This window comes from Artemia franciscana, chromosome 21 (genome assembly GCF_032884065.1).
Source record: "Artemia franciscana chromosome 21, ASM3288406v1, whole genome shotgun sequence".
NCBI classification, from domain to species: domain Eukaryota; kingdom Metazoa; phylum Arthropoda; class Branchiopoda; order Anostraca; family Artemiidae; genus Artemia; species Artemia franciscana.
In genome coordinates, this window is record NC_088883.1 from 33,800,276 (window position 1) to 33,826,395 (window position 26,120).

General features: G+C 34.6%; 2 protein-coding genes across 2 annotated transcripts in view; one reads left to right on the top strand and one right to left on the bottom strand.

The window, feature by feature from the left end:
- Positions 1-583: 583 nt before the first annotated feature.
- On the bottom strand, positions 584-19,990 carry LOC136040973 (V-type proton ATPase subunit E-like). The gene is made up of 5 exons (XM_065725445.1): positions 19,836-19,990; positions 15,411-15,586; positions 9,445-9,613; positions 4,166-4,317; positions 584-908 (listed from the first exon to the last, which is right to left on the bottom strand). Exons 1-5 carry the CDS (start codon positions 19,866-19,868, stop codon positions 758-760), a joined length of 681 nt encoding a protein of 226 aa, XP_065581517.1. The 5' UTR covers positions 19,869-19,990; the 3' UTR covers positions 584-757.
- Positions 19,991-20,038: 48 nt separating this feature from the next.
- Positions 20,039-26,120, top strand: part of LOC136040970 (uncharacterized) — a 53,315-nt gene continuing 47,233 nt past the window's right edge. The window contains exon 1 of the mRNA XM_065725441.1: positions 20,039-20,133. The gene's annotated coding sequence lies outside the window, so the exon portion shown is untranslated. The remainder of the gene's footprint in view (positions 20,134-26,120) is intronic.

Consider the following 26,120-nt stretch of genomic DNA (forward strand, 5'->3'; position numbering starts at 1 on the left):
TGATGAAGAGGTAATCGATAATAAAACCACATAGCAGGAAGGAGGTTTAACAGGCCAGCCAAAAATAAAAAACCGAGAATCTATTGCTCAGATTCCAGTCCTCGAGGAACACCATTTCCATGATTATCCTGGCATATTGGTCGTAGTTATGGTTCGGATTAGGTGAATTTGTGAAAGGTCTACCTTGATGGTGCTATGAGGTCGTTTGAGCAGGGTTTCCCTTCCGTAGATAGAAGTAAAAAGAAGCTTATGAGGAAAAGAAGGCCCAGAAAAAAAACACCTGAACGACTCCAGTCTTGTATATCCTACCCATCCTTTTGGGGTAATTTCCCCGAACAAAAATCTTGGAAACGGCCTTGGCAACAATATGGCTAGCTTAGGTGTTACTCTCAGTAAAAGCAGTAAAAATGAAACCGTTCATGAAATCGGTTCATTCAGGATACAGGATAAAACAGACAAAATCCGATGACACACCGAAATACAGTCGTATGAACCTAGGGTAAAACTGATGAAGCCTGAAGATTTGATTTGCATCATTTTCAGAATTACAAAATTTACTGGATAAAATTAAACAATTATATAATTATTTGATACACGCAAACATTTATTATCTGTCGAAAAACAAAAGAAAATTAAAAAAAGAAAAACATGAACACCACAATGAATTAAATCAACTCGTTAGACCATTGTTTTAAAACTTTCAACAACTGAAGGGAACTTGGCCTAAATATTGTTTGACTGACAATCACGTGTCTTTTCAGTCAAGGAATCTTCTGTTTGGGTTTCTGCCAAATAACGTATTTCGGATATCTGGTAGCAATTGTTGCGCAATCATATCTAGACGAGTTTCTAGAGTATTGACGACCCTGATACGGCCACGCATGGCCGAAAGTTCAACTCCACCAAACCTGAAAGAGTTCGAATAGTTTGATTATTTTCAAGAAATGATTCATGAATTTGATTATTTTTATTTATTGAAGAATGTGATTATTTTTACTTATTAAATGCCAAATAATTACAAATGGTCATTTCTTTTCGCCTTTCCATCAATTTTCTCTTTACTACTCTCTCTGTTTTATTTCATTCCCTATTCTTAACCAATTTTCGTGTTTATTATCTTACTTCTTAGCATTTTGAATGACCCCCCCCCCCCCACACACACACATACACAAACACATTTGTTTATCATTAATTGTGGTATACTTACAAATAAAGGATATGCGACTTAGACCCAGGGCATCAATTAGCGAAAATTAAAGGGGGCCCAAAATGTACTTTTCAAAATCTAGGGAGGGCAGAAAATTCTAAAGAGGGGGCAATTACCTCTCATTCCCCCTGTCTTTCCTGCCTTAGACCTTATTTATTGGCTGGATATATGGAATTGTATCCTTGAATTGCAAGGTTAACTGTTTACCTTCTTTTTTTCTTACTATTATCTTACAAAGATAAACTATAACAAAAAGTGAAATAGGGAGACAATTAAAAGAAACAGGAGAATTAAAAAAAAAATCTATACAAATATGCGACACAGACAATCACAAAAACGACTATTGTATAAAAGAAAGACGTAAAAAAAATGTAGGAGCTGAGATGTGAAGACGAACAGACTGAAGTTTGCAGTTGCATTTAGCCACCAATCTAGATAAGGCGAACCACTCTGGCTATCCATGATGTTTGACAAAAAGAGGACAATATAGTTAGAAAATAACCGAGAAAACGAGGGTAACATCAGCCACTTACCCTCACAGCCATTTACATGACCTGATATTATCCTCGTTTTCTCGATTATTTTTTTAATTATATATTATTATTTTTTTCGTCAGACGTTAAGAAATAAAAACTCGATCCTGGAGGAATAAAACATCAAACAAATAGTTGCAAAAGAACATGGACAAGAATAAATCCCTTGCTATAGCATCACAAATGTGGGTTACACATTCAGTATATAGGTCAAAAATAGCAATTTAGTTTTAAATAGACTTTTTTTTATCTAAGCAGAAAAAAATGAAAGGAAAGAAATAAGAGACTAATTTCAGATATGATTATACAAAAAAGAATCATGGTAATTTTCGAAGCCAGGAAACAAAGTTACAAGAGTAATCAATAACAAATGCAAAAAGAAACGCAAAGTACATAAGAACATATAAATACAAAAAAAAACATTTACAAATTACAAAATGCCAGACAAAACCTGATTTGCCGTAGAGCTCTCAGATCTTTTTTTACTTTTACTGAGAGAGTTAAAAGGGAAAAAAAGAAGAAAAATTTTCTTATAAAAATGTTTAGACAAAACGTTAAAACTTGATAAAATTTATGTTCTCTGATAATTTTTTCTTCTGATAATCTATTTCTTTCAAATTCATATTTTTCAATGTTGCTAAATTTTTATTCTGTCAAAAGTTAGAGAAACCCACTTCTCTGGTTCGATGCACTAAACTTAAACCTTTTTTTTTAGTTTATCCTTCTCTTTCCTTTTTTAAGCGCCCAGGACGGCTTAACGAAATGTTGATCAAAATATCTGCTTTGGCTTTTCATTTTATTTACTAGCTGAAAATTAACCAACTTAATCATGTTTTTTATCGTCCTTGTGGTGCGCTAGCCACCGTGGTCTCAAGAACGTATTTACGAACCTCTTCATCACTATAACTGTTACAACTTACCAATAAAAAATAAATCATTTAATTTGTCGCGTTTAAAAAGCTACTTCTAAAAATTAGAATTTTGTTTAGGCATTGTATATGTATCTCGAACAACACTTAAGATAAATCCCGCTGGTTGTTCCCCATTCCCAGGATACCCCCCCCCCCACGGAAAATTCCCCCACATGAAAAAGTAAGCATCTACAGACAAAGTATGAAGTAGGTACCTCGAAATGTCGATCAGATGTCCTAAGGGATAACAAAAGAACCAGAAGTCTACCTTTTTAACGAAATTTAACATGTAACAAAAAAAAAGAATGGAACTTAACAATTCATCAAATTTCCTTAGCAAAAATGGAACGAAACAAACCGTTAAAAATAAAACACACAAACAGACAACATGGAAAGCAAAAGAAATAAAGATACAATTGGAAGAATAAAAAAACATAAAAGTGTGGAAAAAACAACAACAGACAAAATGAATAACAGGGAATCAATCTAAAAGTTAGAAAAAAAGCTAAATTCCAAATTTCTGTAGATGAGAACTTGAAACCCCTAGAAGGGTTCAGTAGTTTCGCAGTAAGGGAGGGGGCAGACGCCTTAAAGTGTGCATTTAAATGCTAAAATATTCTAAATCTCATTAAGTCTTCAGATAAATACAGAATGCTAAGGAAGCGGAGTGAAGGTAGAAATTGATACATAATACCTCTTGATTTTGCGGCAATATTTCTGGTCTCCTCCGTTATTATGAAAGAAAAGAGTAACATTAAACCAAAAATGGGCAGAAATTACTCCGTATGGGATTGAAGTTCCCCTCTTCATCACCAACCTCCCCCTCGTAGTCATAGAAACTTCGGAGGATGCTCATTCGTTCGAAAATTGGGAGCTCTAGTTCTTTTTTTTAAAGTTGTATTTTCTCCGTGGGTGTTCAAAATTTACCACGGGAGGATTTTCCCAAGGGGGAATTTCCAGCACGATAGACGCCTTCCAGATTAAACAACTCCGTCAAATCGAGGGGTTCTGATGGGACGATTTTGTGTGAATGGCTCCTTGCATTTACCCACCAAGTTCCAATATCAACTCAAATACTCGAGCGGACTCCCAAACGGTTTGGGAATCTCCTTCGGATACCACTGACAGCCACTGTTAGAATCATATATGATTTTAAACCCAAATGCCATGGCTGGTCCTACCCGAGGGGTAGACCTCGGACCAGGTGGAAGGACAACCTACAGAAGTTTCTAAACATGGCCGACATTGCAGCAGACCACTTTCATAGCAGCAGAATGATCCACCTGGAGTGGATCCCTACACTCTCAACGCCACGTATCATGCGGCAAGAGTCTTAAGTCAAGTGACTCAATAATTTTCCACAGGGTAATTTTCTGAGGACCCCCATGATAAATACATGACTGCCAAATATATATCATTTAAAAAAAAAACTATTAAAACAATTTTGATGTTGAGGAAATATTATTGGTTTAAAAAATAAGTTTAAGAGCCAGCTGGAAATGTAAATGCCTTACGTTCCAGTTGGCAGAAAACATTCCGTGTCGATCTTGATAACTGCTTCTTTTGACGTTGCCTGCTTATACACTTTAATAGCATCTGGAACTGCACGTTGAACGAGTGAAACATCAACTTCACGACAGCGGAGAGCTACAGTTGCCTCCATGAGCTGGAAATAACCCAAAAAAGTAATAAAATTTATTTAACAGTTTGTAGAATATTTTTTTTATTTCTTCTTTCGAATATTTAGACAGAGGGTGACTGCGCTGAAACTTGCTAATTTCAGTTTGCTTTTTACTCAAAAATTTAATTTAAAAAGCGCTTTCAAAAAAAAGAAGTTTTTCCAAGAAAAGCAAATAGGCTATATTAAAACATATAAGGAGAAGAAATATTGTCATTATGACTCAACCTGAAACGAACAGAAATAAATGAAACTCAGAACAAACAGAACTGGAAATGAAAAATCAAATCAAACATGAAGTTAATAGATACTATACATGAATAAATCCTAAAACGACAAGGTATTAAAATGAAAAATCAAGTTAAACTTAAAATGAACATAAATTACCACACATAGAGGTAGGGCTACAGGTCCTTAAACCTCCTCAAAGCTTCGTTTGCTTAGTGAAAACGATTTTTATTCTGAGGAACACTTTTTTTCCATTTCTTCAAATATCAACAGAAACACAACAACAAAAACAACATCCCAAGACTAATCAAGATTTATCATTAAGTGTGGCACCCCCCTCCGTTTCATAGCTTGGGTGTCATTTGAGTTTTACAGAAAACGATATTTATTTTGGAAAATGTGGTTATATTCGTCAAAAATATTAACAATAACAAAAGAAATAACTAATAACAATCAACACTACTTGAAAAAACGAATGAACATACACTGATTGTTTAATATATAATTATGTTAGTACCTAGAAGTCTCAGCAATTTTGATTTTGCTATGTTATAATCATCAAAGAAATTTACTTTTTCAGTATGGAGCAAATTATGCTCTGGCCTTTAGAAGGTTTAGGGGATGGTAGCCCCAATGGTAATTTTTGTTTGTTTGATGTTTTAATGTTTTTGGGTTTCTGTTTCGGGTTCTAAAACATTTTATGTTTAATATGTGCGTTTATTTCAATATATGTTCGTTTTGGGTTTCATTTTATTCAATGATAGTAATTTCTGTTTTTTAAAGTTAAAATGATTTATGACTTTATTTCTGCTCGTCTCATATTTTAATATGGCTCTTAGCTTCTTTTGAATAGCTTCTTTTTTGGAAAACGTTTCTATTAAATCAACTTCAGTCTATTTTTTATTGATATAATTTTATTACTGGTTTATATTGAAATGTACAATTTTATTTTTCAGTTTTTTGGCTTAAATTAAGTTGATATCCAGTCAAAATTTTGATCTATAATTTACATTCAATATATTTCTATGCTAGTTAAACCAGTGGTAGGTACATACAGGGGCCTTTGAATACTAATTTAAATCACTGGCCGTCCTGTTTAGTGTCTTACCATGAGGTAAGGTATTTTTTTGGGGTGCTACCGAGATCGGATGGACTGAAGCCAGTAGTGGCTTCCAAAATCATGCACGGGGTGTTCAATCCCCCATTACATGTGAAGTGCCAACCGTGAAGCAAGAAACACTCCTTTAGGAACAATCCGAGGGGAGAAAGTCCTCGTTTGAAACACCCCTTGTCGCTGATGGCTGGCAGGTGATGGGTGACTCTCCCCTTTCTTTTGAGGGACAAGTATTAACGGTCTGAAGTTCACGGTTGAGGTTCTCAGTATGGAAAGGACAACGGAGGACAACTTGACACCATTTAAACACACCCGAGGGGTCACCAATAACCCAGTAAATATCAGTACTATATAATATTTTTTTTAGAGGGAGGGATCGAGAAAATAGGGATACTTAAATGAAGTTTCTGAAATTTTAAGGCTTGTTAGCGTGTAAAAATTCAGCTTTTTCGTGCCAAATATGGATATGACCATATTTTCTTCCAAAATTAATTGTCCTCATTAAGGTTCCTTGGTCCAGTCTAATCACCCTGAAAGTTTCACCCATTAAGAACAAAACAATGTACAGCTAATTTTAGGGTTTCACGGATCGGGTACAACCCTTTTTTTGGAAATATTATTTTCCTCCTATTTTCGTTTAGTCATTTATTTATGCCCAGTTTCAAGTGTCACATGTTAATACAACCGATCTTCGAAATATTTTTGTTTTCATAGAGATCTACCTACTCCAGACCTGTAAGTTAGAAGCCTGTCAGAGATTAACAGAATTTTGGACCCATATTCGGACGTAACGACCTGATACAGCCAAAATTACTCTCAAATTTATTTTCTGAAAAAAAAAATCAATAAACACATGAATACCATTCTCAAACCGGTCTCTTTTTCTCATGCTGACCAATGGTCTGAGTAGCGCAGGTACCGATCTCCTGATTGTCTGCCTTCGAGCGGGAGTGCAATGCATGGTTGGGGGCAGATCATCCGACGCTTCCCGTGTTTGCCCCAGATTTATCCAGTCATTAAGAATCTGGTCGACTCTGGCTAAGCTTACAGAGTAACACCATTGACCCCGTTCCGAACCGAATAACCAGCGACACAAAGACTAAGACCCCTGTAATCGGGATTTCAAGTCTAGCACGCTAACCACTCGGGTAGGACGCATCCAACCGATTGGAGATATAAAATCTAATGCCTCGCTTTGTGTCTCTCGAATCTTTTAGTCTTGTGGTCTGGAATAATCAAAAACACTCAAAGTCAAGTAACCGGGCTGAATAGAAGTATTATGAATCCTAGTTGATCGAGAAAATAAGATCTGAGCCCCTTTTTTGAGCAAAATAAACTAATTTTCAAGTTTTTTCTGTACATAAGGACCCCCTTGATCAAGTCACTTACAGATATAAATTTCATGTTATAAAATAAAACGGTTGGTCCTTTTCAGACGAACTAATATTTAGGAGAAAAAAATATTTTGACTCTTTTATCTCTTTCCCTAAACATAATGTCTGAAGTCTCCTTGCCGCTCTCTGAATGTTTGAACTCGACTACCCTGTCATTCCCTAAACATTACAGATACCCTACTTTTACTATGAATATACACCAAATATAAATGGCCAAAACCTTTAGATGGATCGGAGGAGAAGAACTTTTCACCGCCACCCCCTGCCTTCTTCACCAAGTCAAAATTTGGGGTCCAAATGTCACCCCCCGTCCCTCACACTTTCTTAAAAGTTTCAACTTGATCCCCAAGGCATTTCCCGTGATATTGGGGGCACGCTATTTTGATAATCATAGAGTAGAGTAAAACGCATAGATACGCACAGTATGTTTAGATTTACTTCTGGTCCCACACCCAAGTCAAAAACTGAGATCCGTTTGACCGCCCAACAGCCCCCGGAAGTTTCAACTCGATTTCCTCACTCGTTATTGAGATATTACGGGTATCCTAGTTTCAGACGCGGGGTAAAAACCCGGTGTCTTATCAATTTACATCGCTACTTCATGGTGAATAGATTCTAATCCTATTGAATAGATTCGGGCTTAAGTGCCGACGCTTTTAGGCATAAATGAGACAAAATATTTTCAGTCCTTCTCATCCCCTCCGCCAAGTTAAAATTGGAGGTTCATACGGTACACTAGGCCAATCCACATGGAAGAAACATCAGGACAGACAAGTCGAGACGTGGATAAGCCTTGTTAAGACGGACGTTGGGCCAATCGGAGGTTTCCGTCTTAATGGCCGCCACTAGGGCCCAAACAAGCTAAAGATAGTAAGATCATAGGCTCACAACCAAGCAGATCGGAGTTCAACCGTCTGTACTGTCCTCGCACCACGGCGAGTTGCCGGCGAGCTGATGTACTCATTGCAAGATAAGTAAGAAAATCCTCATCCTCCCACATAGGAACTCCCTGAAAATTTTAACTTGATCTCCCAAGACATTGCAATAACACTTTATTCTAAGAACTTGGCAACACTTACCGTCTTTTGACTTACATCGCTAATTAAGCATGAATACATTTTGTTTATCCAATCTTTTCAACACAAAACTTAAAGTCCTCCTCTCCCTCCCCATTTCTTCTCAAGCAGTATCAAATAGCTTCGACTCCATCCTCCGAGCCGTCTCGGAGATATTGCTGGTAATCTGAATGCACATAATGTATTTTAGTCTAGTCCTATTTTCTCAACAAAGTTATAATTCAATGTCACCTTGCCCCCCCGCCCCATCCTTCCCACTCAAAACTCACAAAAGACATGATACCCAAAGCTGTTTGACATATTTGGTGATATATCATGTTGACAGCCTGAGAATGCATACGCAGGGTTTGGCCCCTGTCTTCTGCCCCTACGCAAGGTTTGAAATCCCCTTGTCCCCCTTTCTTTCCCTATATTTCCTTCCTGAAAAATTTACTCTTGGTATCGTACATCCAAAACTACAGTTTCAAAACAAGAATAGTTTATTTATTTATCTTTGATCAAATTTTGACAGGCAGATACACCTGATCTGAATCAAGAAAAACGGAATATTTGTCCAGAGTACCTACCTTCATCAAAAGACGTGAAATCCAACTGCAAAAGTAAAATGCAAAATTTAGCTTAAGACTGATGTCCAATATCTAAAAAAAAAAACACAAAACAAAAGAAAAATCAAACAAAAAACAAAACACCAAACTGAGTCGTTAGATGGAATTCTTGGTTGTTGTTTTTTTTTTTCAGGAGACTAATACAAGCTTCCAGTCCAGCATTACCAACGTGGTACAATTGTACCGTTTTTGGTGTAATTTGGAGGTCCTGGCACAATTGGACTTTTTTTCAGTGCAATAGAAATTTTCTGGTACATTAGGCTTTTACATGCTCCTTTCTGACTCAGAGATCTTTTCAAGTTTTAGTTTAGCGAAAATTGTCTTCTTATTACAGCGAAGTTTCAGTCTTCTGTCCATAAGAAATAAATCAATTTCTTGCAGTACAATTTGAGTTAGAAAACTGGCACAATTTATTTCTAAATTGGCAACACTATTCTCGTCTTATAAGTTTCCCTTAGTTTTTGAGATGGTCTTTATTCTTAAATTTCGGTAAAAAGGTAGCAAGACCCTACGTTTCCTTGTTTTGTCCTTATGAAAAAGCAAAGTAGTTCCTCCTCCCCCCCTTGGAAGAATATAAATCAACAAGATGGAGGAGCATCAACCAACTTCGAAACCACAAGGACCCCGAGTGATGTGATTCCAATTGCTTTTTGCAGAAGAAAAAGATAGGGAAAATAACACACAAAAAGCAATCTTACCTGGAATAGACCTTGCACAATCAGAGACTTAAGGACCTCTAGATACTTTGCCTGGTCCCGAGTAATATCACTCAGTCGTTTCTTCGTTTCTTCAATAACATTTCCAACATGATCATCTTGAGCCTTTAAAACCCTCAAACGAGCTTGATTCAGCATTGTCGAAGATTGACTTGAAAAAAAAACGGTAAGTAAAACTATCAAAGATTGACTTGAAAAAAAAATGTTAGGTAGAAACGGTAAAGTAAAATTGTCGAAGATTGATTTGAAAAAGAAACGGTAAAACTGTCGAAGATTGACTTGAAAGGAAACGGTATGTAGAAACGGTAAATAAAATTGTCAAAGATGACTTGACAAAGAAATGGTAGGTAGAAACGGTAAATAAAATTGTCGAAGATTGACTTGAAAAAGAAAAGGTAAGCAGAAACGGTAAGTAAAACTTTCGAAGATTGACTTGAAAAAGAAACGGTGGGTAGAAACGGTAAATAAAATTGTCGAAGATTGATTTGAAAAAGAAACGGTGAGCAGAAACAGTAAGTAAAACTGCTGAAGATTGACTTGAAAGAGAAACGGTAGGTAGAACAGTAAATAAAATAGCCGAAGATTGACTTGAAAAAGAAACGGCAAGCAGGAACGGTAATTAAAACTGTCAAAGATTGACTTGAAAAAGAAACGGTAGGTAGAAAAGGTAAATAAAATTGTGGAAGATTGATTTGAAAAAGAAACGCTAAGTAAAACTGTCAAAGATTGACTTGAAAAAGAAACGGTAGGTAGAAACGGTTGATTTTGAAAAAGCGGTAAGCAGAAACGGTAAGTAAAACTGTCGAAGATTGACTTGAAAAAGAAACAGTAGGTAGAAACGGTAAATAAAATAGTTGAAGATTGACTTGAAAACGGTGGGAAGAAACGGTAAATGAAACTGTCAAAGATTGACTTGAACAAGAAACGGTAAGTAGAAACGGTAAGTAAAACTACTGAAGATTGACTTGAAAGAGAAACGGTAGGTAGAAACAGTAAATAGAATTGCCGAAGATTGACTTGAAAAAGAAACGGTAAGCAGGAACGGTAATTAAAACTGTCAAAGATTGACTTGAAAAAGAAACGGTAGGTAGAAAAGGTAAATAAAATTGTCGAAGATTGATTTGAAAAAGAAACGGTAAGTAAAACTGTCAAAGATTGACTTGAATTAAATAAAATAAAATAAAACAAATTTTTTTTAGCTGAAAGTAAGGAGCGACATTAAAACTTAAAACGAACAGAAATTACTCCGTATATGAAATGAGTTGTCCCCTCCGCAATCCCTCGCTCTTTACGCTAAAGCTTTTAATTGTTTTAAAAAGTAGAATTGTGGCAAAGAGTCAAACTTTAGCGTAAAGAGCGAGGGATTGCGGAGGGGAAAACTCATTTCATATACGGAGTAATTTCTGTTCGTTTTAAGTTTTAATGTCGCTCCTTACTTTCAGCTAAAAAAATTTGTTTTTTTTTTAATTAATTTCTGAACGTTTTTGGATTAATGCATGTTTGGTTTTGGCTCTCCGCACATAAATTATTAAAATGAAATTGTATATTAATTCTTTTTTGGGCTAAATGGCTTTCTCTTAGTTTTGATCAGACGATTTTGAGAAATAAGGGGTGGAGAAGGAGGCCTAGTTGCCCTCCAATTTTTCGGTTACTTAAAAAGGCAACTAGAACTTTTACTTTTTAACAAACGTTTTTATTAGTAAAAAATATACGTAAGTTAAGAATAAACTTACGTAACAAACTTTCATGACCTTATATTTTTATTATGTATACGAGGGGGTTTGTACCCTCGTTAATACCTCGCTCTTTACACTAAATCGTAAGTTTTGTCCCAATTCTTTAAGAATGACTCCTGAATCAGAAAGGCCGTAGAATAAATAGTCAAAATTACCAAAAATACTTTAGTATAAAGAGCAAGGTATTTATCTCCTCCTAAATACCTCGCTCTTTATGCTAAAGTATTTTTAGAACCTCTCATATGCGTAATAATCTCTGTTCGTTTTGAGTTTCAATGCTACTTCTTCCTATCATTTGAAAAAACGTTTTCATGTTTATTTTTCATTGTTTTCTTATAGTAATGCTAGAGAATCCTGCGCCCTTGTCATTGAATTTGTCTTCCCCCATGACAGATTCCTCCAAGGAAAGATCCTCCAACATAGCTCCCTCTCCTCATCCCCACCCCCAAACAAAATAGAATTCCCCTGAAAACGTCCTGTACACTTCCCAATAACCATTACTATATGTAAACACTGGTCAAAGTTTGTAACTTGCAGCCCCTCCCCCAGGGATTGTGGGGGAGTAAGTTATCCCCAAAGACATAGTTATTATGGTTTTCGACTATGCTGAAAAAAATGGCTATCTCAAAATTTTGATGGGTTAACGTTGGGAAAAAAATGAGCGGGGGAGGGGGCCTAGATGCCCTCCAATTTTTTTGGTCACTTAAAAAGGGCACTAGAACTTTTCATTTCCGTTAGAATGAGCCCCCTTGCGACATTCTAGGACCACTTGGTCGATCCGATGACCCCTGGGGAAAAAATAAAAAAACAAACAAATAAACACGCACCCGTGATTTGTCTTCTGGCAAAAAAATACAAAATTCCACATTTTTATAGATAGGAGCTTGAAACTTCTACAGTAGGGTTCTCTGATACGCTGAATCTGATGGTGTCATTTTCGTTAAGATCCTACGACTTTTAGGGGGTGTTTCCCCCTATTTTCCTAAATAAGACAAATTTTCTCAGGCTCGTAACTTTTGATAGGTAAGACTAAACTTGATGAAACTTATATATTTAAAATCAGCATTAAAATGCGATTTTTTTTATGCAGCTATTGATATCAAAATTCAATTTTTTAGAGTTTTGGTTACTATTGAGCCGGGTCGCTCCTTACTACAGTTCGTTACCACGAACTGTATAAAAAGAAACGGAAGGTAGAAACGATAAATGAAATTGTTGAAGATTGATTTGAAAAAAAAACAATTGACAATTTGAAAAAAAAAAAAGGTAAGCAGAAACGGTAAATAAAACTGTCGAAGATTGACTTCAAAAAGAAACGGTGGGTAGAAACGGTAAATAAAATTGTTGAAGATTGAATTAAAAAAGAAACGGTAAATAAAATTGTCAAAGATTGACTTGACAAAGAAATGGTAGGTAGAAACGGTAAATAAAATTGTCGAAGATTGACTTGAAAAGAAAACGGTAAGCAGAAACGGTAAGTAAAACTTTCGAAGATTGACTTGAAAAGAAACGGTGGGTAGAAACGGTAAATAAAATTGTCGAAGATTGATTTGAAAAAGAAACGGTAAGCAGAAACAGTAAGTAAAACTGTCGAATATTGACTTGAAAAAAAACGGTAGGTAGAAACGGTAAATGAAATTGTTGAAGATAGATTTGAAAAAGAAACGGTAAGTAAAACTGTCGAAGATTAACTTGAAAAAGAAACGGTAGATAAAAAAGGTAAATAAAATGGTCGAAGATTGATTTGAAAAAGAAACGGTAAGCAGTAACGGTAAGTAAAAATGCCGAAGATTGACTTGAAAAAGAAACGGTGGGTAGAAACAGTAAATAAAATTGTTGAAGATTGAATTAAAAAAGAAACGGTAGGTAGAAACGGTAAATAAAATTGTTGAAGATTGAATTGAAAAAGAAACGGTAAATAAAATTGTTGAAGATTGAATTGAAAAAGAAACGGTAGGTAGAAACGGTAAATAAAATTGTCAAAGATTGACTTGACAAAGAAATGGTAGGTAGAAACGGTAAATAAAATTGTCGAAGATTGACTTGAAAAAGAAACGGTAAGCAGAAACGGTATGTAAAACTTTCGAAGATTGACAAACGGTGGGTAGAAACGGTAAATAAAATTGTCGAAGATTGATTTGAAAAAGGAACGGTAAGCAGAAACAGTAAGTGAAACTGTCGAAGATTGACTTGAAAAAAACGGTAGGTAGAAACGGTAAATGAAATTGTTGAAGATTGATTTGAAAAAGAAACGGTAAGTAAAACTGTCGAAGATTAACTTGAAAAAGAAACGGTAGATAAAAACGGTAAATAAAATGGTCGAAGATTGATTTGAAAAAGAAACGGTAAGCAGTAACGGTAAGTAAAACTGCCGAAGATTGACTTGAAAAAGAAACGGTGGGTAGAAACGGTAAATAAAATTGTCGAAGATTGATTTGAAAAAGAAACGGTAGGCAGAAACAGTAAGTAAAACTGTCGAAGATTGACTTGAAAAAAAAACGGTAGGTAGAAACGGTAAATGAAATTGTTGAAGATTGATTTAAAAAAGATACGGTAAGTAAAACTATCGAAGATTAAATTGAAAAAGAAACGGTAGGTAAAAACGGTAAATAAAATGGTCGAAGATTGATTTGAAACAGAAACGGTAAGCAGAAACAGTAAATAAAATTGTCGACGATTGACTTGGAAAAGAAATGGTAGGTAAAAACGGTAAATAAAATTGTTGAAGATTGAATTGAAAAAGAAACGGTAAGCAGAAACGGTAAGTAAAACTGTCGAAGATTGACTTGAAAAAAAAACGGTAGGTAGAAACGGTAAATGAAATTGTTGAAGATTGATTTGAAAAAGAAACGGTAAGTAAAACTGTCGAAGATTAACTTGAAAAAAAAAGGTAGGTAAAAACGGTAAATAAAATGGTCGAAGATTGATTTGAAAAAGAAATGATAAGTAGAAACGGTAAATAAAATTGTCGAAGATTGACTTGAAAAAGAAATGGTAGGTAGAAACGGTAAATAAAATTGTTGAAGATTGATTTGAAAAAGCGGTAAGCAGAAACAGTAAGTAAAACTGTCGAGGATTGACTTGAAAAAAAGAACGGTAGGTAGAAGATTAACTTGAGAAAGAAACGGTAGGTAAAAACGGCGAATAAAATGGTCGAAGATCGATTTGAAAAAGAAACGGTAAGCAGAAACAGTAAGCAAAACTGTCGAAGATTGACTTGAAAAAGAAACGGTAGGTAGAAACGGTAAATAAAATTGTCGAAGATTGATTGTAAAGAAAGTTGTAAGAAAGAAAAAGTGAAAATACTACTTTTGGAAGTTTTATAGAAGCATCTGAGGAAAACCGAGGAACGTCAATATTATTGTTTTTTCCCCTTAATTTCCATCAAATGGCTATCAGACTTCCATAAGTTCTTCAAAATCACAAATTTTTGCACAATAAATACTCATTAACAGCTCTTGACTCACTTTTGCCCCACAGTGCATTACAAAAAACTCTTTGAATAGCCTGGTCTCAAGGGCTATCTGTTTCAGATTTTCAGGGAATTATCTGAGTATTCCTCAGGTTTCCAGCACAGTTCTTTTTAAAATTCCTTACTTTCTTACAATCATTTGCAGACTCCAGAGAACACTCCAAAGAGCTCATAGTATGAAAAATACTCAGGAGTGAAATTTTGAAAAATATGCACGTGTACTTTGTTGTTGGGTAGATATATTTAAGGCATCTATAGATATTTTAAAGAAGAGACAAATTGTTTAGTTATTATCAAAGCATGAAGAAGTCAACTGAAAAGGAGATGATTTATCTAGAGATTTTGATTGTGCAGGAGTGAGTAGGAAGAGCTGTATTGGTACCGGCCAGCCTAGTGGCCTTAAACAGCTGGGGACAGGCATCTCATGTACCCGTACGTCCCACAATCAACAATAATGTATTAATTTATAAAATAGTGTGCACCCATTGTTTGCTGACTGGAAGGTAATAGTGCTTCCAGTGGCTAGTTTTTCTAATGAAGGAGTCAAAGAGGTAAAAGGACTTGATAATAGTCTATATACCTCTCTATAATTTTTGGAACTGGAACTGGATCATTTAGCTTTTCCATTCAGCATTACCATATTTGAGACCAAAAAACATATTTTAGAAAACTAAATTGTCCCTTTATGATTATGATTCTACTATAACTATTATTGTATTAGAAATATACTTGTTGCTTACATCTTCTTTTGTAGTTCTACTGCCTTTTCTTTTCTGTCGTAAGTCTCCATTATCTTCAGTCTATGCTGTTGCACAAGTCTCCCTTTCTCAATATTGAATTCCTCCTCTGCTTTAGCATCGATTTCTTCTACTTTCTCATTAGCTTCTTGCTCAATAAAACCCATCATTTGCTTAATCTATGAAAAAAATTAAATTTAAACTTGAAAAATTAGTTCAACTGCTGCTCAACAAAGCCCATCATTTACTAAAACTATGAAACAAATTAAATTTGTGCTTAAATTATTAGCTAAATCCTTGCTCAAGAAACCCATAATTTACTTAATCAATGAAAAAGAATATATTTGTAAAATTAGGTAAATTCCTGGTCAATGAAACCCATCATTTGCTTCAAACATGAAATAAAGAAAATTTATACTGAAAATATTAGCCCAATTCTTGCTCAATAAAGCCCATCATTTGTTTTAACCAAAAATAAATAAAATTTTAAATTAAAACATCAGCTCAATTTTTGCTCAATAAAGCTCATCATTTGCAAATCCATGAAAAATATAAAATCCATGCTTGAAAATTAGCTCAATTCTTCCACAATAAAGCCCATCATTTGCTTAATCTATTTAAAAAATTATGTTCTTTTTTTATACAATTTTAGAAAGACAAAAAAGTATCTTCAATTTGATTAAAATTCTCGGAATTCCAACGGGGAGGATCTTTTGTTTTTCCAATTTTCTTTAAAAAAAACATTTTTTCTGAGTGCCTGGTATTTAAAAATAACATTCTTTTATAAAAAACTTGAGAGTAAAAAAAAATGAATCTTTTGAGTGTTTGTACCAGCCTAGTTATCCATATACTTTAGTAATGCAGCCTTTAGGTTTAAGATGTAAAAATAGTCAATACTTGTGCAAAAGGTATACTTGAAAACAATGTTTGAAAACATTAATGAAAATTAAAGCTCTTAGACACAATATCCTTCCAAATAAAATTTCATTAAGATCCGATCACCTGTTCGTAAGTTAAAAATACCTCATTTTTTCTAATTTTTCCGATTTAACTCTCCCCCCAGTCCTCCCCAGATGGTCGAATCGGGGAAACGACAATTTTTAATTTAATTTGGTCGGTTCTTGGTACGCCTGCCACATTTCACCGTCCTAGCTTACCTGGAAGTGCCTAAAGTAGAAAACTGAGACAGACACAGACACTTGGTAGGTTTGGCCATAAAAAGCCAAATCAAAGAGGAAAAATCCAATCAAACTGGGCAGACCTGCAGCCACACACACACACCCGCCTCGGTGCCTGGGGCAACACCCCAGTCCCTCCCTTTGAACAGCTCTGACCATACTGTTACATTTATGGTTTTGTTGCTGCACTATTCTATTGTCTTAGCAATGAGACTACCCTTTGGCCTGCTCTGTTTTTGTTTAAAATAAATTAAAAATAAACTTTTTTTCCCAGATTTGATTGCAACAAGAAACATACTGACAAGACATTCATTAACAGAGAGTACCATACTTGTAGGCAAAATAGCTAGTAAAATCTTTTAAAATATACAGCTGAAAAAAAAATTTCTCTTAGTTATTTTATTTATTTTCTCCCCTTTTTTAACTGCCTTGCTGATTAAAAAGAAACCCAATTATTCCCACTTTTTCTGGGCATTATTCTTCTTCAGCAACAAAACAAATCTTCTTCTGTGACTGCTTATCTCCTTTATCTTACTAATGCTCATGATTGACAAGAGACAATATAACTAACACTCTCATTTCAAGACAGCCTTTTGTGTCCAGGGGCGGATCCAGGGGCAACCCCCAAATTCTCTTATACGCCCTCATTCCGTTTTTTAAATCTTTTTTAATCCAATTTGGTCAATTATTGGTTTGATTGTCATGTTAGACTCCCCAAGATGTTTCTCTAGATCCACCTTTGTTTGTCTGACAATTAAACTGGACATGACTCTGAAATCAAGTTTTGCTAAATCTTTAGAAAGTAAGAATTTTGCTATTAGTTTTTAGAGTAAATTTACATTGTAAGACTAAAATAAAATACAGCTTATTTGGGGCTTTCTTCTCCCTCAGTTACACTTCTCATCTTTTTCTAATTGAGCCTTGACAGAACCAAGACAGTCTGGGTGCCTATCCAGGGGTCCTCATGGGGCTATTGTCCCCTACGATTTTGAAAATTTCCTTTTTTTAGTTTTACTTGAAAAAATATAAAATACAACAAAATTACTTCCTCTTCTAGATTTTGAAAAATATACCATTTTTGTATCTTCAATAAAAAAGAAAAGGAAAAAAATTCTTGCCCCTCTCTCTATATTTCTGCAAATCGAAATCTCTGTACCTATCTCCTTTTGAGGTTAGAAATACCATTAAACTGAAATAATAGTTGTATATGTTACAGTTAAACTGGAGGTGACTCTGATAATCAGGTTCATAGAATTTTGCTAAATTTAATAAGGTACAATAAGAATTTTGTTATTGTTTAGGATAAACTTATATTGCAAAACCATAGTTAAATACAGCCTCTTCAGTGGTTTTTCTTCTTCAACTATATTTCTCTTTTCTCTTATAATGTGTCAAGAGCAATAGAGTTCCCATCTCCTTTTAAGGTTTATACAAGATGAAGTTTTCAAGAAATTATTAGATGTTGAATGGAATGGTGTTCCCTGGAAATACCTGTGGGATGTGTTTTATGTTTCATCATTCATATTATCAAGTATGGAGCAATTAACAGGTCAAGATGGATCTATATTTGCTCCAAAGTGCAAATTAAGGTAATTAATTACGGTAATATGCAGAAAAATACTAGTTTTGCTGGTGTTTTTTCAAGATTTAGATTATAAACCAACCACTAATGAGAAGTGAGGACAAACAAATAATACAAATCACCAAAGCCAGCAATTTTTGTAGATACTGGGATACATGAATGTTCTATTCAAATACACAACAGTTCTTGCAATATAATTAGCTCTGAAGTGCAAATTAAGGTAATTAATCAAGGTAATATGCAAAAAAATACTAATTTTGTTGGTGTTATTCAAGATTTAGATTACAAACCAACCACTAATGAGAAGTGAGGACAAACAAATAATGCAAACCAACAAAGCCAACAATTTTGTAGATGCTGAGATATATGAATGTTCTATTCAAATACATCACAGTTCTTGCAACTAATTTGCTCTGAAGTGCAAATTAAGGTAATATAACAAGCATGTTATAGCAGTTTCATACCCCTCCCACTTAAGAGCTAGGCAGCACCCTAAGTACCTATACAAAAGTTTGCTGATTTGTTGTTGTTGTTTTTTTCAAATAGGCTTTATTTTGTGTTATGAACCAATGTTGATGAAAAATTGTCCTTTTGCTAGCAAGTGTGATTTAGGGTAAATCTAAGCACAAAAAAATAATACAAACCCAAAAAATTAAAAACACTTTTGTACATAAAATAGCCTATAAATACAAAATACTAGGTTACATAGGAGTGCTGTTATTAATGTTAAAAATAAAGATCACCATCTACTAGTGTCTAGGGTTCAGCTAAAGCAGAAATATTGGAAGGATAACATCCCAGAAATTTATGATGTTGGTAGACTCCAGGATGAGAGTTTGAGAGAAACTTTTTAAGAACATTTGAATACTAAACTTGGGAGTTTAAAATTTGACAGTGTGGAAGATGGTTGGAATAATTTTAGAAAAACAATTTGCAAAGTTGCTGATGGTGTCTTGGGGAAGAATCCTAAATTATGATGATTCAAAGATCCAAACATACATTTCCTAAATTTAGAAAAAAAAATCCATTGACATGGCTTAAAATTCTACTCAAATAACACGAATTGCATTTTCAGAACTACAACCAGAGAAAAAGAAACTGATAACTGAAAATTAACATAAACATTTTTTGTCAAAATTTTAATGGGTAGCCTATAGACCTGTCAAGTAGGCAAATTTCTAAAACTTAGAAATCAGATGAAAGTTAAAATGGGAGATTGGCAATACTTCTCAGAGTAAGCTTTTGGCCCTGGATTCATTACTGAAAGTTTCATTTTTTCTAACCTAACCTCTTTCCAAGGTAGCAAAAAGTATATAACGTCTTTCCAAAGTAGCAAAAAGTAGATAAAGTAGAATTTACCTTTATTTTGTCACAGTAGATTCAATTTACAGGTTAAAACAGGAGAGACTTGGGCTATAAATTTGCACATTACAGGGGGGAGTCTAACGGGATTGTAGTTATCTTTCAGCCTATTATCTTGCAAATTATGAAGTAGGCCTAAGGATTGCTTTCTTAACCTACTTACTCAATAGCCCAATTCTAGACCTTAACAAATTCACCCAGCCTTATAAAGCACAAGCCTAACCTAGATTTGAGATAAATAGGCTATAGGCTAGAATCTAGGCTGGTCATTCCTACCTCTGTAGCCCAATTTTCAATCAAACTTACCTGTTTCTGGACATCAGCATCTGTAAGTGCCATGACTTTTCTTTTAAATATCAAATAACCTGGAAGCTAATACTTTCTTCAATTTAGAATTAAATCTAAGCCTAGTCTTGTGATTAGGATTTTTTAATCACGTGATAATGTCAAAACCATGGAAATAGATAGCACTTAACGTTTAAATAATGTCAAGTTCATCGACTTTTATTAGAAGAAAAAGAAGAAAACGATTGACAGGAATTAGCCTAATAGATTTGCTTAGTTGAAGCAAAGAGATTATCAGAATTCGTAGTCATTTTGAAAGGTGAGGCTACTAAATTATAATTGATTGAATACTTTTTTGAAGCTCAGACTCTAAAGTAATAGTAGTGGTTGATTTTTTCACGGTGGGATCTAATAATGGAACCAGGTAGAGATTTGGCAAATAGGCTAGGTTATATTTTTCTCCATTATTCTGCTTGGTAGAAGGTGAAAATATTGTTTCAGTTTGGTACTTCTCTTCACCAAAAGGAAAAAACGGTAAAATTCTTGTTTAGTGACTTTTGGCTCTCTTGGAAAGGGGTTAGGTTAGGAAAATGAAATTTTCAGGGATGTGTGTAAAGGCTAAAGTATGTGCCGGGAAGGTATTTTGAAGTACCTACCTTCACTCCCTCTCCCTCTGGAGGGTCCTGACCTTTGATGACCTTCAAGAACATGTGTGTTATAAAAGTGAAACCTTGCAAAATAGATCTTCTGTTCAACTTAAGTACAACAAAATTGTTTTCAACTTTACAAATTTGCTTTATTCCAATTTATAAGGTTTTAGAGATATGCAAATACATTTCCTAAATTTTGAAATAAACATTAATGTGGCTCAGAATTGTACTCAAATAGCAAGAATTGCATTTTGAGAACATAAGGCAAAGAAAAGCACTGGTAACCATAGATTAAGGTAAAATAATGTTCTGTCAAAATTTTAATAGCTATAGACCTGTCAAGTAGTCAAATTTCAGGGCCCTGTAGGGGGAGAAGGAGTGGAGGTGGATACTTTAAAATACCTTCCCAAGATATAATTTAGCCTTTAGACCTATCCCTGAAAGTTTCATTTTCCTAACCTTGCCCCTTTCCAGGATAGCCAAAAGTCACTAAACTAGAATTTTACTGGAAAAAACTATGATGTAGTTTAGAGGAGGCTCATCACCACCTTATCAGGGGCATATTTGCTATGGGAAAAGGAGGGCAACTGCCCTTCTCAGACCTTGTTCTGTTCCTCCCAAACCAAAGTTTAGCCCCAGCTGAAATTCAGTTTCTTCTAAAATCTTGTCAAAACTGAAATAATCTTGCATAATTTAAGTATCAACAGCAGTTTTCTTTAATATTTGTTTACCTTTATAGTACTATAAAATACATTTATAGTACTTTTATTATTATTTATTTAGCCTATTTATTTATTAATATATCAAATGGTAAGCAATAATGCTTGTCACTATAACCACAAAAAAAAAAATAAGCTAATTAGCAACACTTATAAATGTTAGAAGAAGAATGAAAAATAAAGGAGTTCATACCCAAAACTCATAACCAAAATATCAACTTATAACTAATAACTAAATGTCAAATATCATATGACTTTAATAGGCAGACTATCCCAATGTGAAAGAGCCCTACTAGAAAATGAGCATTGCCTTAGGCTATTTTCTTATTTGATTTTGAAGGGTACAGTTTGTAACGTTGTTGGTAGGCTATGTGATAATGACTGTGTTTGAAAAATGAATCAAAATCTAGGTTGTCTATACCTTTAATAATATAAAACACATTGATAAGGTCACCATAATGCTGTCTGAAATATAATGACAGAATACCAAGCCTAGAAAGTGTCTCTTTGTAGAGAAGATGTTGAAGGTAAGGAAACATCCTTGACTCACTCCTTTGTACCTTTTCTATGCAAAGCTCATCCATTACATTTAGAGGAAAACAGACAGAAGTAGGTGAACAAGAGACTTGTAAAAAAAAAGGAAATTTTGACAATTGAATTTTCTGAAACTTCTCTTCAAAGACAGATGGTAGTTTGCATTTCTTACAATTGCTGAAACATGCTTATCAAATTTTAGTTGGGTATTGAAATAGATACCAAGGTCTTGCACCATTTCTTTAGAAGGGACATTTGTACCAGACAAAAGATACATGTAGTTGGGAGGTATCCTACAACTAAAATGTAAAACAACACACTTGGACATATTTATAAACATAGAATTGGATTCACACCATTGAGTCAGGGAGTCAAGGTCCTCTAATATAAGTTGTAAATCTGTTAGATCTTTTATAGGTAAGCAGACTTGCATGTCATCAGCAAAAAAACTTTAAAAATGCATGATGGATAGAAGGGGGGAAGTCATTAACAAAGAAACAGAATAAAACAGGTTCTGAGCAATTGCCCTAGGGTACCCTACTTATTACTTCAATTGGAGGAGATATCATGTCCCTGACAGCTGCCTGTTGAGTATACTCCTTTAGATAATAAGCTATGAATGAAACTGTTCTTGGTCTAGGGTTGTACATAGCACATTTACAAAGAAGTAAGGGTATTGATATACCTTATTGAAAGCCTTTGAAAAGTTAATATTAACACAATCAAATAGTATACCTAGGTCTGCAAAGCCCTGAAAGTCAACAATTACCTCAAGAAATTGGGTATTATAAGATCATTGTTTTTTTTAAATCATGTTGAGCAGGACTCCAAAGACTATTGTCAGCAAAGTACTTCTGAGTTGCTCTACAATCAATTTTTCCATCACTTGAGAAAAAATAGATTTGATTAAAATTGGCAGATAATTTGTAAAATCTGATATGGAACCCTTTTTATGAAGGAATTTTACTAATGCTTTCACCCAGCCAGAGGGACATGACCCACAAGCAAGAGATAAATTAAATATGAAAGTAGCCTAAGTGGCTCTACAATTTCTGCAGCTACTTTTTGGATCATATCATTTGCAAATCTATTTACATCTGGTGATTTTGATGTGTCTAATTTATCAAGAATCTCAAACACTTCAATTACTTAGAAATCTGAAACATTAAAGGGTAAAGTAGTTTCAGGCAATGTTGTTGGTATTTCAAAACATGAGGATATTGGTTTTGGCTTAAGGAAAACAGAAGCAAAAGTCTTATTAAAAATGTGGGCCTTTTTAAAATCATTATCCATTGTTAATTGTGTAGTTGGATGTGTGAATGTTGATATAGAGGGTGCCAGGTTTGGTTTATTTCTATTTATATACTTCCAAAGCATTTTTGTTGGTGTAATACTAGATTGAATAATATGCATCTCAAGTTCTTTACAATTGGCTCTAAGAAGCTTAGTAATCCTATTTCTTGCTCTTGTGTACACAGACCATTTATCATTATTTTGATGTTGGCTTTGGGAGTTTATTTTTGGTGTTACATGATTCAATATAAGACTGCCAAAGATAGCTTTTTTCACAAATTGCTTTGAGTATTTGATGTGTAGGCATAGGCTTTCTTCTGTGGTCAGAACAGTACTCTATGAACAGTAATATGTATTACATGTTATCAAATGGCACATTTTTTGGTTTTTACTGTCATCTTTAATTGATATGTGAAAATTGGCTCTAACTCCCCCCCCCCCTCTGTAGGATTTTGACAAAATTATGCCACTGCACCATATCATGCTGGGCAGGCAACTTAAAGTAATAGTCCTAGTTTAGGGCAAGGGTGCCCACTGAAAATTAGTAGGGGGGCAGGCACCAGAGTAGTAGTAAGCATGGTTAGGGGGATGGGAAAGGATAGCCTAATTTTTCTTAGGAATAAAGATATAAATGCACAATTGAGGCTATAGAGAAGGAAACATGTTAAGAAAATTATTCTTAGGCTACTTCATAATAGGTCCTCTACAAAATAATGCAGTTAACACATTTTTAGTGTCTCTTCCACTATAATATACCCCAATTACCCCCCTCCCCACTGCTCCTAGTGTGGAAATATATAGCCCAAATTAGCATATATATTTTGTATGTGTTTTTCCATTTCTTGATTTTATCAGTATTAATTCAATTTATGGGCATTAAGTTGAAACTAGAGTGACACATGAGAAATATGTAATTTGGGCTCTATGTTTTCACTTAGGGTGGGAGGTTGAATTACAGGAAAATTGCCCTCAAAATGTGTCAGCTACAAATTTTACTGTATATTATGAAGAAATAAGAAGGGAAAAAATTATTTTCTTAATATGTTCCCTTCTCAATACCCACAAATGTGCATTAATACTAAATAAGTTTCTTTTTAAATATATTTAGAAAAATTCTCAAATAAAAGCAGGCTAACAGAGTAGGCTACAGTAGCATTGCTAATTTTACATGCAAAAAGAAAAAAAAAAACTTGGCAAAATTTTAAATGGCAAGGATTCCTGGCAAAGGGACCAACTCGTTGAATTTATGGAACTTATCTGGTTATAGCAGCAATACTTCAAGAAATGAAGTTAGGTTAATCCTAATGAAAAATACCAAAAGATAATGAAAATTAGAAACACTTTAGAAACCAATTAGGGTTATATATTTGCCCATTAAGGGAGGGGGTAAAGCATTGTTGATCTGCATGCATACTGTGTTAGTTGTAATTATTTTGCATATTATGAAGTTGGAATTGTTTTCTAACTTCATGCTGTCAAATACTTTATCTCCCCTGCCCCTTATGTACAAATATATAGCCAAATAAGTCTGATAATAAAATAAGATTCAAGCCAACATTATGGAAAGATTTTTGTGTCACAAGATTAATACAGTAAAAGACTTATCTCTATGCAACATCCTAAGCCTTAAAATAAGCTACAGAACGAGTTGAGATAGGAACTTAAAAACACCTTCAAGGGGTATTTTAGGCTCTGATGTTATACCTAGAAGCTTCATTTACCTGTCCTAGATCAACAGCTTTCTAAGATCTCAAATACCCCTAAAGTAAGGTTTTGCAAAAATCTTCACATTTCTAATGGCCTATACTAAACATTCACCCTCCCTACATAGATACTATGTTTTTATTTTAAAATAAATATATAAAATATAACTTTTCAAAACAGTACAATGCTCCTCTTGAACTGAGATGCCTTATTTCTTCAGAAATAAAAAAAAAAAGAAAACGAAATTTAAGCTTACATTCCAGCTTTCAAATTGACTTATCCCCCAAAAAGATGGAAACATTCCCCCAAAAAGCAAGCAATCTTTTTGAAAACGCCAGTCTTAGATTTGTTAAAGAAATCAGTCACTTTCAAAAATGTCAGCTTAGTTTTTGTAAAGGTTGCTGAATAAACACAAACCTCATTGAATCTTATGACTTGGTGGCTTTCCAGTGGATGTTATATTGTTCAATGAAGTAAAGACTTTGATAAAATACAGTATCAACTTCTTCTCCTGAAACTGAAGGCATACAGAGTGAAAGATGATACAGTTGCCTTTCTTACTGGAAGAACTCAGAGGGCAGTAATTTATGATGCCACTGATAAAATTGTATTTGGACAAAATTCCTGTTATTAGGAGAGTCCCACAGGGCACAATCCTGGGGCTCATATTATTCAGCATGTATATTAATGTCTGTACAATTCACCTGAAAAACCTATTAACACTATATGCTTGTGCTAAGTGGGATTTGCAGTTCAATGCATGAAAATGCAAAGTCCCGCATCTTAAACATGATGACCCTAGACAACCTTACCATATTGGAGATGGCCTACTTGAGGCTGTAAGTGAGAAGAAAGACCTGGGGGGCTATTGTCAAGGACGAATTCAAGTTCCACAGCCACACAAAAGCTCAGGTTGCTAAAGCAAAATGAGCCCTAGGGCTCATAAAATGAACATTTACCACCAGGAAGCTATTTATGGTCAAGAAGCTGTACAAAGCTACAGTACATTCACATCTGGAAATTGGAATGACCCTGGCATCTCTCCTGTATAAAATGGATGTTAAAGCACTTGAGACTGTCCAAAGACAAGCAGCCAAGCTCATACCAGCTTTGCAAGACAAGGAGTGCCTTGTGTCTCTCAAACTCCACACCCTAGTTATCAAAGGAAGATAGGAGACACAATTACTGCTCAAAAACAACCTTGCCAGTCAAGTTTTCTGCTCATCCCTTGCAATGACAAGTATGACAAGAGGTCACTCAAAGAAGCTGCAAGCCCCCTGTTGCCATCAACATGAGGGCCAGTACTTCTTGTCTGTATGTGCTGTCCCTCTCTGGAACAGCCTCTCTAAAGCCACCATCCAGTTCAAAGCCATAGGTACATTCAAGAAAGAATATTCATGACTGGG

What these genes read in the sequence shown, in the direction of transcription:
- LOC136040973 (XM_065725445.1), bottom strand. Translation starts at nt 19,868, where the DNA reads ATGGCACTTACAGATGCTGATGTCCAGAAACAG. An exon ending in ATGCTGATGTCCAGAAACAG is followed by an intron (nt 15,587 to 19,835) that starts GTAAGTTTGATT and finishes TTTTTTTCATAG; the next exon opens with ATTAAGCAAATGATGGGTTT. An exon ending in TTGTGCAAGGTCTATTCCAG is followed by an intron (nt 4,318 to 9,444) that starts GTAAGATTGCTT and finishes GGTTATTTCCAG; the next exon opens with CTCATGGAGGCAACTGTAGC.